At 45.0% G+C, this 17299-nt stretch overlaps 1 protein-coding gene across 1 annotated transcript in view; it reads right to left on the reverse strand.

Annotated features, from left to right (window-relative positions):
• LOC126249093 (outer dynein arm-docking complex subunit 3) overlaps positions 1–17299 on the reverse strand; it is a 350869-nt gene that overhangs the window by 161497 nt on the left and 172073 nt on the right. Inside the window, exon 6 of the mRNA XM_049950744.1 lies at positions 9077–9194. Coding sequence (XP_049806701.1) covers positions 9077–9194 — 118 coding nt within the window. The remainder of the gene's footprint in view (positions 1–9076; positions 9195–17299) is intronic.

Here is a 17299-nt window from a genome sequence, read left to right on the forward strand (position 1 = left end):
CGAAAGAACGGTTATGGGGCTCTACAAGAAACAAGGACACGAAAATGTTGGGTAAGCGCGTGACGATCTACCTATTGACTTCTTCCCTTCTATGGTGCTCCGTCCAGCAAAACAGGTAGACTGTTGGGAAGGAAGAGGCAAAAGACCTATTTTTCGACCGCCCAACAAGATAAAGGAGATACTGCGGTCGTTTAAGCACAGTCTCCGTTTGTAAGACTCCTCGTTTGTGAGGAAACAACTACATCGGCCAGTCAATCCCTACCGTTATCGATCGCTGTGCAGAACACCAAAGGCACACTAAAAAATCAAGGTCTCTGTAAATCAGCAGTTGATGAGCACAGTCTCAAAAATAAGTACAGGATTCAGCTGAATGAAACTACGTGATGGGATTCTGTTATCAAAGAAACGGTAGAAATTAGAATATGCGAGACCAGTTTCAACTGGGGCAGCGGCTATAATCTTAGTAGGGCGTTGATGCGAACTCTCGAGCTGAGCAGACACAGAGACACAGATGAATACCGTGAATTGTTTACGCGTGACTTGGCTTACATTATTTCGCAACCTGTATCAGCATAACAAACGCAAAATTTTATTCAGATCTTTGTACCTGGATGGAGAGTTTTCTCAATCATTCGTCCTTAGTTAACTATGTGGGTAAGAGATTTGCCCGCAGAAAGAAAATGTTCTGGGTTCGAGTCCTAGTCTATACAAAGTTTTGATCTACCAGGAATTTTCAAAATTACGCTCACTTGCAGAAGAGTGAACGATCCATTCTGGTTCTGAAAGCAGTTCGTCGCGCTATGTGGGTCATAAAAATGGTTCAAATGGCTCTGAGCACTATGGGACTCAACTGCTGAGGTCATTAGTCCCCTAGAACATAGAACTAGTTAAACCTAACTAACCTAAGGACATCACAAACTTCCATGCCCGAGGCAGGATTCGAACCTGCGACCGTAGCGGTCTTGCGGTTCCAGACTGCAGCGCCTGTAACCGCACGGCCACTTCGGCCGGCCTATGTGGGTCATACATGACGGGTCCCAGCACACCTCAGTTTGGATGTACACCGGGTTTTGAGCAAAACCTTGTCAAGGTGAAGGGTCGGGCGCACCAGCCTGCCAGCTCTCAGTACTTGTGCTTCAGGCAACATTTGAAAAGCGTAAAATACGCTACCCAGGTTGACAATATCAACGATCTGGAACTGTGCATCTATATCAGCAGCTTAAGCGAGTCCAGGTATCACAAACAGTCCGTGTCGAGGGGCCGCCAAGCACGCATTTTCAATAAAGACAAACTGTTTGAGCATCTCCTTGATGTGGCCAGTGCACATCACCTAAAGCAGCAGTGTTGTAGGACATAAAATCAGCGGACTTGTTTTGATTTAGGGATCAGTTGCCTCCCCCCCCCCCCCCCCCCCCGCCCCAACACTCACATCTAGAAGTTTGTTACGAATGTATACATACACATTGCGTAGGTAATGAACCAATATTGCATAGAAGCAACGTAGTATCAGACAACTAGCCTTATGGTGCTGTAAAAGTGCGCATGTAAGTACACAGCAACTGAAATAAGCTGAAGGATGAATGAGTCGTAAAATCGGAAAAGAAAATTAGTGTCAAGCAAAGTTCAATAGTGTAAACGAATTTCAGAAATAAAAAAAAACTGAAGCATCCAGAAGTCAAGGTCGGATGTCAATGTAGCTTGGTACACATTATAATATGATTGGTACATATCGCTTCACGATTTTGCTTCAGTTCAGTTACGCTTTATTTCATAAGTAAAAGCAGGCAATACTAGCTTTTTGGAATGGAGCGAATTCCGGTTTACTCTGAGTTTCCTGCCCAGTGTCAGAAAAAAAACTTAAAAACCTTGAAATAGCCTGAAGGCATGGCTGGCAGACACCTGGGTGGCTCCAAGGACAAGTGTGGTGGTCTGCCTGCGTTGGCGAGTTCCTGTGCGCAGCTGCGCCTAAGCCTTCAAATGCCTACTTGGGCTGTGACAAATGCCTGTTCATTGTGGAAGTTAAAAAGAACGCCGCCTTTCGTTTCCATTGCATCGTGAGAAAAATTCTTACCCTCTCAAACTTCGACCATGCAATCCAGTGCATTGCCCCTCCTAGTATACACTGCGTGTGCTATGTCCACAAGTAGAGGAAGACAACACAAACTCCTACCAACCTCATAAATAGTAAATCCGCATTTGTACACCACGTCAGAGAAATTTTAGCAGTGTTCCTCCATTCGTGTTTCGTCACATTGGCAACTAGCATTCTGTCGTCCCTCCAAGGGAGTTTGAGGAATGCGCTCAGCTCCGAACGGAGCACAGAGAATTTCTACCGCATTTGTCTCCTACCTCTCGCCTCGTCCTAACACCGGAGTTTGAAGATGTTAAGTGTCACCTTTGCAGACACGCAGATAGGAATTGTGTTAGTCATATTTCAGAGTCCATATTCTGAGCAGCTCGCATTCAGACTATCTAGTTGTGCAAATAGAACGCAAACCTCAAAAATGGTTCAAATGGCTCTAAGCACTATGGGACTTAACATCTGAGGTCATCAGTCCCCTAGACTTAAACCTGACTAACCTAAGGACATCACACACATCCTTTCCCGAGGCAGGATTCGAACCTGCGACCGTAGCAGCAGCGCGGTTTCAGACTGAAGGGCCTAGAACCGCTCGGCCACAGCTGCCGGCACGCAGACCTCAGTGTGTCAGTATATCCCTTGTTAATTTGAAAATGCGAGCTGTGTAGGTGAACACTTATTTTTTCTTCTTTCACTCTATCTCCCACCATATTTAACTTCAATTTTCATGTTAGTTTTCATTGCTTTTACGAGTGACATTTCAACAGGACTCGTATTGCTGATTTTAAGAAATAATACAGGTTTTGGAAATTGTAAACTCATTTTACATTTGTGAACACGATTTCCTACTACATTTCCCGCGGCTAGGCGACCCTCATTTAGTAAATATAACCAGGGCTATTTTAAGTTGAACAATACGATGGTGTTTCCTGTGTGCACAGTAGCCAAACAATAAGTGCAATGCTACATAATATACAAGGGTGTGAAACTGTGGTGTTCAGCTGGAGGCATTCACACACATCGTAACAGAGTTTAATATCAATTTAGTTACTAATCCTAAATTAGTTTCAACATACTCTCCATTCATAGGTAGCGAGCTAATAAGAGTTGCACTTCTCTGTGACAGGTAGAACAGCCACCAGAGTGCAGTTAGTACTGCGCGTGTTAATCGTTGTTTCAAGCCTCGAAGGGTATAAAAGGGAAGCGGACAGTGTCAGATGCTAAGAGATCAACGTCAAGGACACGAAGAGGGCACAACTGATAACCTCTGAAACAGGCCTCAATATGGGTCTCAATTTGGCCCACCGAGCAAGGTAGCGCTGTGGTTACCACACTGGACTCGCGTTCGGGAGGACGACGGTTCAAACCCGCGTTCGGCCACCCTCATTTAGGTTTTCCGTGATTTCCCTAAATCGCTTCAGCAAAATGCCGGGATGGAAAGAGCATAGGTGACTTTCTTCCCCATCCTTCCCTAATCTGTTGGGACCTATGACCTCGCTGTTTGGTCCCCTCTCCCAGATCAACCAATCGACCGACGGACCATCAATTTGGTCAGCTGGTCGAATCGGACAATATCCAGATATATGAGCATTTGGATGTGTCAGTGGCCCGATGTCGGTCAGCACGGAAACATGAGGGTAACCATACTCGTACTCAAGTTTCCGGTCGGCCCCGCGTGGCAACCACACTGCAGGAGCGCTGTATTGTGCACCGAGCACACTGTAATCTCTTCACATCTATGACTACCACCAGAGAACAAGTCACGGATTCCCTGCGACATTCTGTGCCATCCATTGCAGCAGCCACTCGCCGTGCGTAGGCCGCCATTAACAACACGATAGTAACGGCTGCGTTTGGAGTCGTGCCGTGAACGAGAGTCCCGAATTGCCAGTGTATGGCATCGTGTTGTGTTCAGCGACGAATCACGGTTCTGCTCTAGCCAGGATAATCGGCGACCTGGGGAGAGGTGGAGGCACATCGGTGTTACTCAGTGCGGTATCGGCCGCGGCGCTGCACTCACCGCTGCACCAGGACGCTGCCGGGAACGTTTACGCCGCTGCCAATAATATGCAAGAGTCACCTCTCTGGAACTCAAGCGGGGGTCTACGTAAGTTCAAACATCGACGCACAGACCCCACTTTGTACGATTGCCATTTCGTAACATTTACAGACTTTCATAGAGGTCAGGTGTCATCATCTACGGAATACTCATTCTATTGAAGACTGACTGAACTGTAAACCTTTGTATCTATATACACTGATGAACCAAAACATTATGACCATCTGCTTAATAGCTTGTTCTGGGCGCTGCAGTGTGGAACCGAGCGACCGCTACGGTCGCAGGTTCGAATCCTGCCTCGGGCACGGATGTGTGTGATGTCCTTAGGTTAGTTAGGTTTAATTAGTTCTAAGTTCTAGGCGACTGATGACCACAGAATTAAGTCGCATAGTGCTCAGAGCCATTTGAACCATTTAAGAGCTTGTTTGTACACTTTGGAAAAAAAATGGTTCAAATGGCTCTGAGCACTATGGGACTTAATTCTGAGGTCATCAGTCGCCTAGAACTAAGAACTACTTAAACCTAACTAACCTAAGGACATCACACACATCCATGCCCGAGGCAGGATTCGAACCTGCGACCGTAGCGGTCGCGCGGTTCCAGACTGAAGCGCCTGGAACCGCTCGGCCACACCGGCCGGCTGTGCACTTTGGAACGGAATACATAATTCATTCTGCATATCGAGGACCCGACACGTTGTTGGTAGATTTGTGAAAGTATGTGGCATTAGATGCCTACGCACACGTCAAGTCATTCGCGTAAATAACGGATCGCTCATTTGCGCACGCGGTGATGGCGCCCGATAGCGACCGAGATGGGTTCTATAAGACTTACTGCTACAGCGTAGAGTCCAGCGCCGGCACACCAGTCGGCAACGATAGAGAAGAGATGGCTACGAGAAGACGTCAGCCAATCGCACACTGACCGACCCCTCTCGAGGACGACAACGAGACAGCAGCGACCCCATATGTGAAGAGGATATAAGCGCCGCGACCGACTGCTGGCGCCACAGTTGAATAGCAGCTTGAAGATTAGGCTCTCGTATAGATGCAGCAACACTAGTGACTCCGCTTGTACTCTCTATGTAGCTCAGACTCGGATTATCTATACTGAGGAAGTTTGATTATATCGCCCTTGCTTGCGACACATCTGTGTAACAGCGAAGTGTTGTATCTTTACTTATTGTAATAAACTCATTAATGTGATTTGTTTGAATGTTGTCTAGCGATCCGAGTAAGCAGGCTTCCTAGACACCCCACATTTGACGACGAGCGTGGAGACATATTACTTACATAAGGCGAATTTGGTCGCCGAGACATCACCGTGAGTTCACTATAATACTCGTCAAACCACATTAGCATAATTCTGCCTCCGAGACACGGACACTTACACTGCTGAAAGATGACATCCCCGACGTGGAAGAAATCGAGCGTGAAGCGATGCACGTGGTTCGCATCTGTCTGCGTGTCCTATGGAAGCGCAGGAGAATGTCTCCCGTAGTATAATACTGCTCCCACCAGAATGCGTTTGTGCATCTGCAGCGCGCTACACGGCGTTTGTGGAGACAACCATCGATCTAGTGAAGCAGAAATGTGATTCGCCGACACGTTTCCATTGATCGACTGACGGATCGCGATAGTTCCGTGCCCACTACAATCGTAACCGACTATGTCGTTGGGTCTACATGTGAACACATAAGGGTGTGTTGTAACCGCGACCGGAACGGTCGCAGGGGTGCCGAGAAAGCGCGGCGGGACCAAACGGAGAGCGGCCCGCGAACAAAAGAAACAACGGAAAGGTCGGAAACGAAACAACGACGGACGATCGAGACAGACCTTACGACGACAACACGCAAGAAGCAACCGAGTAACAGAGACAACCAAACGAGTCCGAGACGTCCACCAGTAATGAAAACAAAAAAGGATAAACACGTTGTCTGTTACCGAGGCGATATGTCAAGACGCACGCAACGATTAGATTCGCTGGCTGAGCTTTTTTTTTTTTTTCTTTATTGTGATTTCATTCCCCTGCCCTGGCTGAGCGAGTGGCAGGCGCTTAAATACTGTATCGGGGGCGCCGCTATTGGCCGCTGGAACCACGGGTTCCCCTGTGGCGCCCTCATACTAAGAGCGGGCCAGGAGGCGCGCACCGCCACAGCTTACAGAGACCTCTAGGGGTGGTCTACTGAAGAGCTCCGTGTTGAAAAACGTACGATGAACGGTCTGCGCCGAAAGGCTTGTGCGTGCACCAGCATTGTGCTCTTTCGGCGTAGATACCACGGATCACCATATATCCTACTTTACAGAGCAGACAAGCCTACGAACCCCATGTTGTATGAAGAGTCGTGGACGTCCAACCATATAGCGCCTAGTGTCCTATCTCTTTCCGTAGATGCTCACGACAGTAGCACGTGAACATTCGACGAGCTTCGCCGTTATCGAGATACTCGTTCGTAAGTTGTGCGTTATAATAATCTGCCTTTTGTCAAAGTCGCTTATCTCAATGGATTTCCCCATTTGCAGCCCGTATCTGCGCTAGGGTGATTCTCCGTCCGTCTCTGCTTCACTTACAAACAATGAAGCGCCAAAGAAACTGGCATCGGCATGCGTATTCAAATATGGAGATATATAAACAGGCAGAATACGGCGGTGCGGTCGGCGACGCCTGTATAAGACAAGTGTCTGGCGCAGTTGTTAGATCGGTTACTGCTGCTACAATGGCAGGTTATCACGATTTAAGTGAGTTTGAATGTGATGTTACAGTCGGCGCACGAGGAAGAGATGAAGTGAGTATTTTCCCATACGACCATTTCACGAGTGTACCGTGAATATCAGGAATTCAGTGAAACATCAAATCTCTGACATCGCTGCGAGCGGACAAAGATCCTGCAGGAACAAGATCAACGACGACTGAACGTAATCGTTCAACGTGACAGAAGTGCAACCCTTCCGCAAATTGCTGTAGATTTCAGTGCTGGGCCATCAATAAGCGTCAGCATGCGAACCATACAACGAAACATCATCGATAAGGGCTTTCGGAGCTGAAGGCCCACTCGTGTACCCTTGATGACTGCACGACACAAAGCTTTACGACTCGCCTGGGATCAAAACACGGACATTGGGCTGGTGATGACTGGAAACATGTTACCTCGTCGGACGAGTCTCGTTTCAGATTGTATCGAGCGGATGGTCGTGAACTGTTATGGAGACAATCTTTTGAATCCATGGACCTTGCATGTCAGCAGGGGCTGTTCAAACTGACGGTGGCTCTGTAATAGTGTGGGACGTGTGCCGTTGGAGTGATATGGGACCCACGATACGTTTAGATACGACTCTGACAGGTGACACACACGTCGTGAGCATCCTGTCGGATCACTGGCATCCTTTCATGTCCAATGTGCATTCCATCGGACTTGTGCAATTCCAGCAGGACAATGCGACACCCTACACGTCCAGAATTGATACAGAGTGGCTCCTGGAACACTCTTCTGAGTTTAAACACTTACGCTGGCCACTACCAGACATGAACATTATTAAGCATATCTGGGATGCCTTCCAATGTGATGTTCAGAAGAGATCTCCACCCCCTCGTACTCTTACGGATTTATGGGATTTATGGACCGCTCTGCAGGATTCACGGTGTCATTTCCCTCCAGCACCACTTGAGACATTAGTCGAGTCGATGCCACGTCGTGTTGCGGCACTTCTGCGTGCTCGTATGGGCCCTACACGATATTAGGCAGGTGCGCCAGTGTCTTTCGCTCTTCAGTATACTTTTGTTTCCGCATCACACTCCCGCAACGCCACTTGGCGTACTCCAATGTCGCGGAGCAGTGGTTATAATGTTTTGGTTGATCAGAGCATATTTCAACACACAAATCTACTTTTATCAAATGGTTCAAATGGCTCTGAGCACTATGGGACTTAACTTCTGAGGTCATCAGTCCCCTAGAACTTAGAACTACTTAAACCTAACTAACCTAAGGACATCACACACATCCATGCCCGAAACAGGATTCGAACCTGCGCGGTTCCAGACTGTAGCGCCTAGAACCGCTCGGCCATCACGGCCGGCTCTACTGTTATCAACTGACGTTGCAGATACAGCAAAGGTCATGTATTACTTTGACTATTTCTTATTAGATGAAGAACAAGTTAATATCTGGATCCTCTGTTCGCGAACGGCATCTGTTCCTATTTCCTGTATCCGATAAAAAATCACAAAGCGTGCAAAGGAAGTTGTAGAGTGACGACTGGTAGTGACAGAGGGAAGTTTGGCAGCACAGCGGTACGTGGCGTGTCCTGCGGCAGGATGGTGGTGCCATTTCTCAACAAAACAATGCGCGCCCACACTTGACACGTGTCTCAACGACCTGACTGATACTGAGGTACTGTCGAGCCAGAGCTGTCTCCGATGGAGCCAGGCCAGACGTCATCTCCATTCCCTTGATACAACAGCTTATGACATGCTTCTCAAACGAATCAGTGCATGCATCCAGCTAGAGGAGGTGCAACTTCGTACTGACTCATACTACCAAGTTCTTTGTAAATTTGGCTCGATATTGTAATCGCTGAAATAACCTCACGTACACTCTCAAATTGTGAAGTTTCATTTCGTTTCTGCTTACCATTCCGAGTGCTTTACTTTTTTGTCAGGCAGTGTATAACAATAAAACAATGTTGAAAAGAATAATTACTGATTAGGATGCGTATGGAACAAGACTGTTGGCTATGAGTGTTACTGATACAAACATGAAGAAACATAAGTGAAGCTGGTTTGGTATATATTTATCATGCACCGAAAGAACGTAACAGCGGACAAATGAAGTGCTATCTGTCCAGATGATTTTAGTCAAATGAAAAAAAAAACACATAATAGATGTCACATAATGAGGAAGAACGTGGAAGATTACAGTTAAGTTTCCCTGAAAAAGTCACACCTGAATTCCTGGAGCTGTCTCTCCCTGAGTTTCCCAGCGTTCAGAGCTATCGTTTCTTGTTTCACCAGCGTCCCTTTTGTCATGTCTCGGAGATCCATTGCCTCTTTGTTTATCTCCTGCAAAAATATTAACAGAAAATTTTTATCATATCTCTTTTTAAAACTTGAGAATAAACATCATTTCATGAATTCAATGGTAATAGTAAATGACTTTCTGAAACAGTGAAAACCATTGACAACTTGGTCATTACCAAGAACAAAGTAAAATGTCAGCAATATTAATGAGTAGTGGATTTATCTTATGTATTATGAAGAAGAGAGACAGGAGCGGGACGATCTGAAATAAGTTTAAATGCCGAAAGGGAAAAATTTGCTGCTATATGACAAAAATTGTGGACGAAAAAATAACAGGATTTCAGAAACATTCTGGTGCAAAAACACTTAAGTCAAACAGACAATGAAAGGTTACTAAGAACAACAGAAAAAAACTGAGCTTCCTATTTCAGAGTCAGTTCTTCATGCTCTAAACGAAAAATTAAGATTCCCTTGAAAAACAGGATCACAAAAATTAAGAATAATTTTGTGACTGATTGAATGACTATCACTGTTTGTGGGGAAACATAATTTCAAGCTCCGTCTGCACAACAGCCGTGACTGCCGCCTACGCAAGAGTTTGCGAAAATTTGATGACTAAAATGGGTTTCAAAGTGTGGTAACATATGCTCCAAAGCAGCTTCTTTGTGACGTGAGAACAACGAACTTTTGTGTGCTGTGAATGGTATTGGTCATAGCAGTTACAGAATTAGTGTGCAGTGCATTAGGTTGTCTACCGGATACTCCTCCGTTAGAGACAGATGAAGATGGAGAACCCTACAGTTTTCCACAAGACACCAAGACACCAACTTTTGCGTGCTGTGAATGGTATTGGTCATAGCAGTTACAAAATTTGTGTGCAGTGCATTAGGTTGTCTACCGGATACTCCTCCGTCAGAGATAGATGAAGATGGAGAACCCTACAGTTTTCCACAAGACACCAAGTACAACAACGTTCAGGATGAAGATGTTATATGTTACTGGTATTAAGGAGTCACCAGCGAACGTTAACAGAGCACGAGAATAAACCCTCAGTGATCGGTAGCCTCCAAAATTGAAGGAGATAGGCACAAACAACAACGGATCAAATCTGGCGCATATGTCGTCAAAACTCAGCCACATATCGTAAAACCTGTTTCTGAAACCATATTCCAACGCAAGCTGAAGATATGTCATTGAGTGTCAGTTACCAGATATACTCACAACTTACCACAAAGCAAGTGATGCAAAGTCCATAGAACATAGCCTAACAATGACATCACCCTATTTCAGGTCAGATGTATGTACTGCGTGACCCTAAAACGCTTATGCATTAGTCTGTCTACTTTCCACCATCAAATATGAGTGTATCTATGTAATGGAACGAGCCACAGTGTCATATAATTCCGTTATTACTATGTAAGAACGAATTACGGTCTCATGTAATGTAGATATTGCAGGGGACCAAGCATATTCCATGGATCTGATGTTAGTCGGTACCACGGATGACGTTTCCCAAGATGAAACTGCCCCAGACCTCACTGCAGTCTACACAAACGTGGTTTAATAAACATAAAGATAAACTTCAACACTTCCCTGTGAGGAATTACGTGAAAGTTCCCAAATATGTTTATTATTTGTATATAGCTCCAAATGTGCTGATGACGTTACTTGCACTGAGAACTTGTTAATAATAATTTCAGTATCATTCTATTCATCAGGAAATTCTAATTACACATTTTAGTTGCTGTTAGTGCTTATTGGTAAAAAGGATGGGCCAGTCAAAAGTACGCCCTGAGAGGGCAGGCGTCAGAGAGCTAAGATAGCTCATTACTAGTCGACGATCGGTTTCCGGTGAGGTAATACATGAATCCATACACCGCATCTGATCACATGTAAAGGCGAACCAGTCTGTTGAAAAATTGCCTCGGGTGACGTTCTTGTGTGATGGTATGTTAATCCAACGCAGTCTACGGTCGCCGGCCGCAGTGGCCGAGCGGTTCTAGGCGTTTCAGTTCGGAACCGCGCGACTGCTACGGTTGCAGGTTCGAATCCTGCCTCGGGCATACATGTGTGTGATATCCTTAGGTTAGTTAGGTTTAAGTAGTTCTAAGTTCGAGGGGACTGATGATCTCAGATGTTAAGTCCCATAGTGCTCAGAGCCATTTGAACCAGTCTACGGTCGGTTTTCAAGGTAGCAACACGCTTACTAGTGTGTGAAGTGCATCTTCGCTTAAAGAGAGAATTAACTGTTAAATATGCTGCAGAAAAGATACTTGTGCGATCTCACGTGAATTCTAAGATCGTGCGAAGCATTTTCTGACTTTTGCGGTGGTCGAGAACTAATGATTAATGACCGGAAATCTTGTATGAACGACACACTGGCTCTAGAAACTGTTTTAATAATTTTGTTTGGCAATTAAACCTACCCACGTGCCACAGTATTATGCATTGTTTATCGCACAAGCGTTAGAGCTCGCGACCAACGAAGAAGAAACCAATTGGGGCAACGTCTATGAGACGCTAGGTAAGCAAGTTGACTACAGTTCAGTTACGAGAAGTGGGAGGCGCACACACTGGACTTTCATCTGCAAACCACACGTAGCATCGCTGTGCGTCCCCGTGTACATATTGTGGCAGACGATATTTCCAACATTCATTCCTTTAGCTGCCATAGTTCTACAAAAGCTGCTCAGATTATCTCCGAAGTCGTTTATATAAATCAGGAGGCAACAGAGGAACTCTAACATTTTCTAGGCGAATGCAAGCTATTACTTCTGATTTACTTGATCACTTTCCGTCAATTAATATGACCTGTGACCTTTCTGGTAGGAAATCATGAGTACCATCGGCAACTGAGACGATACGGCGTAGGCATTCAGTTTGATTAGAGGTGTTTTGTGAGGAACGATGTCAAAAGGCTTAGGTAAATCCGAAAATATGGAATCAATTTGACATCCCCCTGTCGATAGCACTCCTTATTTCATGAGAGTAAAGAGCTAGTTGTGTTTCACAGGACTATATTTTCTGAATCCGTATTGGCTATTTGTCGATAAATCGTTTACTTTGAGGTAATTCATAGTGTTCGAACACAGTATATGTTGCAAAATCCTATTGCAAATCGACGTTACTGATATGGATCTGAAATTCACCTTCCTTTTTTAAGCAATGAGCGCATTTCGTTTCTTGAGCACTGGTGTGATCTGTGCAATGGTGCAATCTTTAGATGCGGATCTGGAACAGTGGCTTTGCCTTTATTAAGTGATTTAAGCTGTTTCGCTACACCCAGCATATCTACGTCTAAGTTACCCATGTTGGAAGTTGTTCTCGATTAGAATTCTGGAACATTTACTTCATCTTCTTTGGTGAAGAACCGTGTTTAGTAACTCTGCTTTAGTGGCAGTATCATCAATAACGTTACCGTTGCTATCGCATATTGAAGGTATTGATTGCATCTTGCCGCTGTTATACTTTACATACGACCAGAATCTCTTTTGATTTTATGCCAGATACGAGGATAGTGTTTCGTTGTGGAAACTATTAAAATTCGCACTGAATTTCAAGTTTCTGCAAAACATTGCCAGCTTGGGGATTTTGAGTTCTTTTAAATTTGGTATGCGTTCTTGTTGCTTCTGCAACTGTGTTCTGACTTGTTTTGTGTACCATGGTTGATCAGTACCATCTCTTATTAATTATATGGTATATATCTCTCAATTTCCGTCGATAATATTTCTTTGAATTTAATCCACATGTGGTCTATGTTTACATAGTCGGACTGGAAGGAGTGGAGACTGTCTCTTAGGAAGGCGTAAAGCGAATTTTTATCTGCTTCTTTAATTAGATACATTTTGCGTTTATTTTTGGTGGATTTAGATGTAACGGTTTTTAGTCGACCTACGACGACTTTGTAGTAACTAATCCCTGTATCTGTCATGCTGCTCCCTATTTAGTCGGGATTATTTGTTGCTAAGAAGTCAAGTATGTTTTCGCAATCATTTACACTTCGAAAGGGCTCCTGAACTAACTGTTCAAAATAATTTGCGGAGAAAGCATTCAGTCTGATTTCTGACGATGTTTTACAGCTTTGAAATGTATTTACGCCAAAATATTGAGGGTAGATTTAAATCACCACCAGCTATTAGTGTATGAGTCGGACACGTATCCTCCTTTATGGTGGACAGATATGGTAGGCTAGAACTTTGACGACGAGTATGCCTGCCTTCACGTTTCCATGTTGGGACACTGTCACATACAAATGCCCATAATTCTAGATATTGCCAGATTCGACCGGTTGGTCAAATGAAGGCCTGCTGATAGCGCTGTCTCACACAAGTACGCGGAATCTCAGTGTTCTTCATAGTTATCACGCAACACTATGCAAGCCCTTTGTATACTCTACTATGCCTGGTAACAACATCAAACACGAACAACACTATTGCACTCTGGTAGACGTTATTTCACCCACAAATAATTGCTACTCAACTCATTTACATACCCGCGGATGGGGAGTACATGTACGAAGCTACACTGCATTTGACCATGTCTTTTAGTAGCTTTATTTTTTGGCAAACATTGTACGTATACTGGTTTGCATAAATTACAGAAAAATCACAAAATCAGCAATATCTGGATAAAACACAAAGCATTTAATTCTAATGCTGAGTGTGTTGTGGTCACAGTGGTGTTGCACAAAACAGCTGCACGCAAACTAGCGGTGCTGCAGTTTGGGATTTACGTAAATTAAGTTCAGAAGAAGTTAACAAGTGGTTAAATATTCGTCCCTCTGCTGTATTTAGACAGTAATAACAAACAATCAAGGACATGGTCAGATGTCAATGTAATTTCGTACACATACAGATAGGCTTGGGGTGGATCGAGACCTTGTTAAATAAAGTCTATTCCGCTCACTGTCTCCGCTGCTTTTACATCAGAGCGTTCTTTAAGTATTTTTGCTAACGCCACATTCCATGCGGAGCTCAGCAGGAAACCGTTGTTCCAACTGACAAGCTCGTCACGTACCTTTATTTTCAGTGCCTCTGTGATGACAGACTCTGAGAACCGTTGGCGGGGTATTCCTTGGTGGAAACCCCACAGTCGGCCGCAACATCCATTCCGTAGGCACGCGACTGGCCCATACATTGAGCCTTTGGCAGAAGAGTCTATAGTCCAGCGGCTATTAAGAAACCAACTGGAAATGAACCTGACACTTCGCCTGAAGATGACGGGTAGGAAATTCGTCGAAACGTTGCGACAATATGACGCCATGACTCGACCAATGACTAGATACGAGTTCATCAATAAAATTCGCTGAGAAGCGCTGCATTCATGTATACGGGCTGTATGAAAAAGAATCATCTGATTTAAAAAAAAAAAACCATAACACTTATATTAATTGAGATATGCGCGTGAACAACGTACTGTTCGAAAGAGGAAACTCTCGAGTTTTACGTGGTTCCCACTAGGTAGCAACAGTGTGCGACCATTTCAGTTCTAGTAAAAATCGTGTCGGGACAACAGAAAGCATTTTGTGTTCTACGTTTTGTGCAGTACGGGCCAATAATAACTGTTCAGCGTGACTTTGGTACTGGACATGGTGTGGATCCTCCTGCAGCACAGAGCATTAGACGACGGCATGAACAATTCCGAGAAACAGGTCGTTTGTGTAACGGGCAAATCGCCGGACCGTCCACGAGTGTCTGACACAGACGTCGAACGCATCCGCCATAGTTTCACAAGGAGTCCGCAGAAATCCGTTCGCCGTGCAGCTCGACAGCTGAAAATGCCTCCGATCCGTCGGGCGTGTGTTGCGTCGACTTTTACACACGAAACAATACAAAATTCAGCTAGCGCAAGCTCTTCATGAAGGTGACAAGCAACACTGTGTCGAGTTCTGTAATTTCGTTCTTGGCAAAAAAGAGCATTACAGTTTTCTTCCATGCATAGTGTTTAGTGACGAGGCAACATTCCATTCAAATGGAAAGGTGAACCGTCATAATGTGAGAATATGGGGTATGGAACAACCACATCAAGTTGTACAACATGAGAGGGACTCTCCAAAATTTAAAGTGGTTTGTACACTTTCACAAGAAAAGGTGAATGGTCCATTTTTATTTGTCGAGAACACCGTTACAGGAAGCACATATCTCGATATGCTTGTGAACTTCTCCCCCACAGTCGGAGACTGATTCAAAGACTTCATTTACCAACAGGATGGGAAACTGCCACTCTGGCATCTGGAAGTGCGGGAATTTTTAAATCAAAGGATTGCTGAATGGTGGATCGGTCACAGTGGATCAAATGATTAAACCTTACATTACTGGCCTCCGAGGTCACCGGACCTGACTGTATGTCATTATTTTTTGTGGGGGTTTATAAAAGACTCTGTTTATGTGCCCCTGTTACAAGCAACAATGAATGAGCTGAGACATCGCATAACAGCACCTGTGGAAGCTGTAACTTAAGACATGCTCGCTGCAGTGTGGGAACAATTTGAATACTTCAGTGACGTATGCTGTACATCTCAAGGGGGACATATTGAACACCTTGAAAAGGTACGAAAAAAACTTTTTGAGTTCCCTGTTCATCAAACACAAAATTCATTGTATAAGTTTATTACACAACTGGACATTAAAATTGCTACACCACGAAGATGACGAGCTACAGACGCGAAATTTAACCGACAGGAAGAAGATGCTGTGATATGCAAATGATTAGCTTTTCAGAGCATTCACACAAGGTTGGCGCTGACATAAGGAAAGTTTCCAACCGATTTCTCATACACAAAAAGCAGTTGACCGGCGTTGCCTGGTGAAACGTTGTTGTGATGCCTCGTGTAAGGAGGAGAAATGCGTACCATCACGTTTCCGACTTTGATAAAGGTCGGATTTTAGCCTATCGCGATTGCGGTTTGTCGTATCGCGACATTGCTGCTCGCGTTGGTCGAGATCCAATGACTGTTAGCAGAATATGGAATCGGTGGGTTCAGGAGGGTAATGCGGAACGCCGTGCTGGATCCCAACGGCCTCGTATAACTAACAGTCAGGATGACAGGCATCTTATCCGCATGGCTGTAACGGATCGTGCAGCCACGTCTCGATCCCTGAGCCAACAGATGGGGACGTTTGCAAGACAACAACCATCTGCACGAACAGTCGACGACGTTTGCAATAGCATGGACTATCAGCTCGGAGACCATGGCTGCGGTTACCCTTGGCCCTGCATCACAGACAGGAGCGTCTGCGATGGTGTATCAACGACGAACCTGGGTGCATGAATGGCAAAACGTCATTTTTTCGGATTAATCCAGGTTCAGCATCATGATGGTCGCATCCGTGTTTGGCGACATCGCGGTGAACGCAAATTGGAAGCGTGTATTCGTCACCGCCATACTCGGGTATCGCCTGGCGTGATGGTATGGGGTGCCATTGGTTACACGTCTCGGTCACCTCTTGTTCGCATTGACGGCACTTTGAACAGTGGGCGTTACATTTCTGATGTGTTACGACCCGTGGCTCTACCCTTCATTCGGTCCCTGCGAAACCCTACATTTCAGCAGGATAATGCAAGACCGCATGTTGCAGGTCCTGTACGGGTCTTTCTGGATACAGAAAATGTTCGACTGCTGCCCTGGCCAGCACATTCTACAAATCTCTCACCAATTTAAAACGCCTGGTCAATGGTGGCGGAGCAACTGGCTCGTCACAATACGCCAGTCACTACTCTTGATGATCTGTGGTATCGTGTTGAAGCTGCATGGGCAGCTGTACCTGTACACTCCATCCAAGCTCTGTTTGATTCAATGCCCAGGCGTATCAAGGCCGTTATTACGGCCAGAGATGGTTGTTCTGGGTAGTGATTTCTCAGGATCTATGCACCCAAATTGCGTGAAAATGTAATCACATGACAGTTCTAGTATAATATATTTGTCCAATGAATACCCGTTTATCATCTGCATTTCTTCTTAGTGTAGCAATTTTAATGGCCAGTATTGTAGTTTCAGAAATGTAGACGTTCCAAATCGGATGATTCTTTTTGATACACCCTGTACAACGAGGTGGAAAAAGTCATGAGATGCCTCCTAATATCGTGTTGGACCTCCATTTGCGCGGTATAGTGCAACAACTCTACGTGGCATGGACTCAACAACTCGC

This window comes from Schistocerca nitens, chromosome 3 (genome assembly GCF_023898315.1).
Source record: "Schistocerca nitens isolate TAMUIC-IGC-003100 chromosome 3, iqSchNite1.1, whole genome shotgun sequence".
Taxonomy (NCBI): Eukaryota; Metazoa; Arthropoda; class Insecta; order Orthoptera; family Acrididae; genus Schistocerca; species Schistocerca nitens.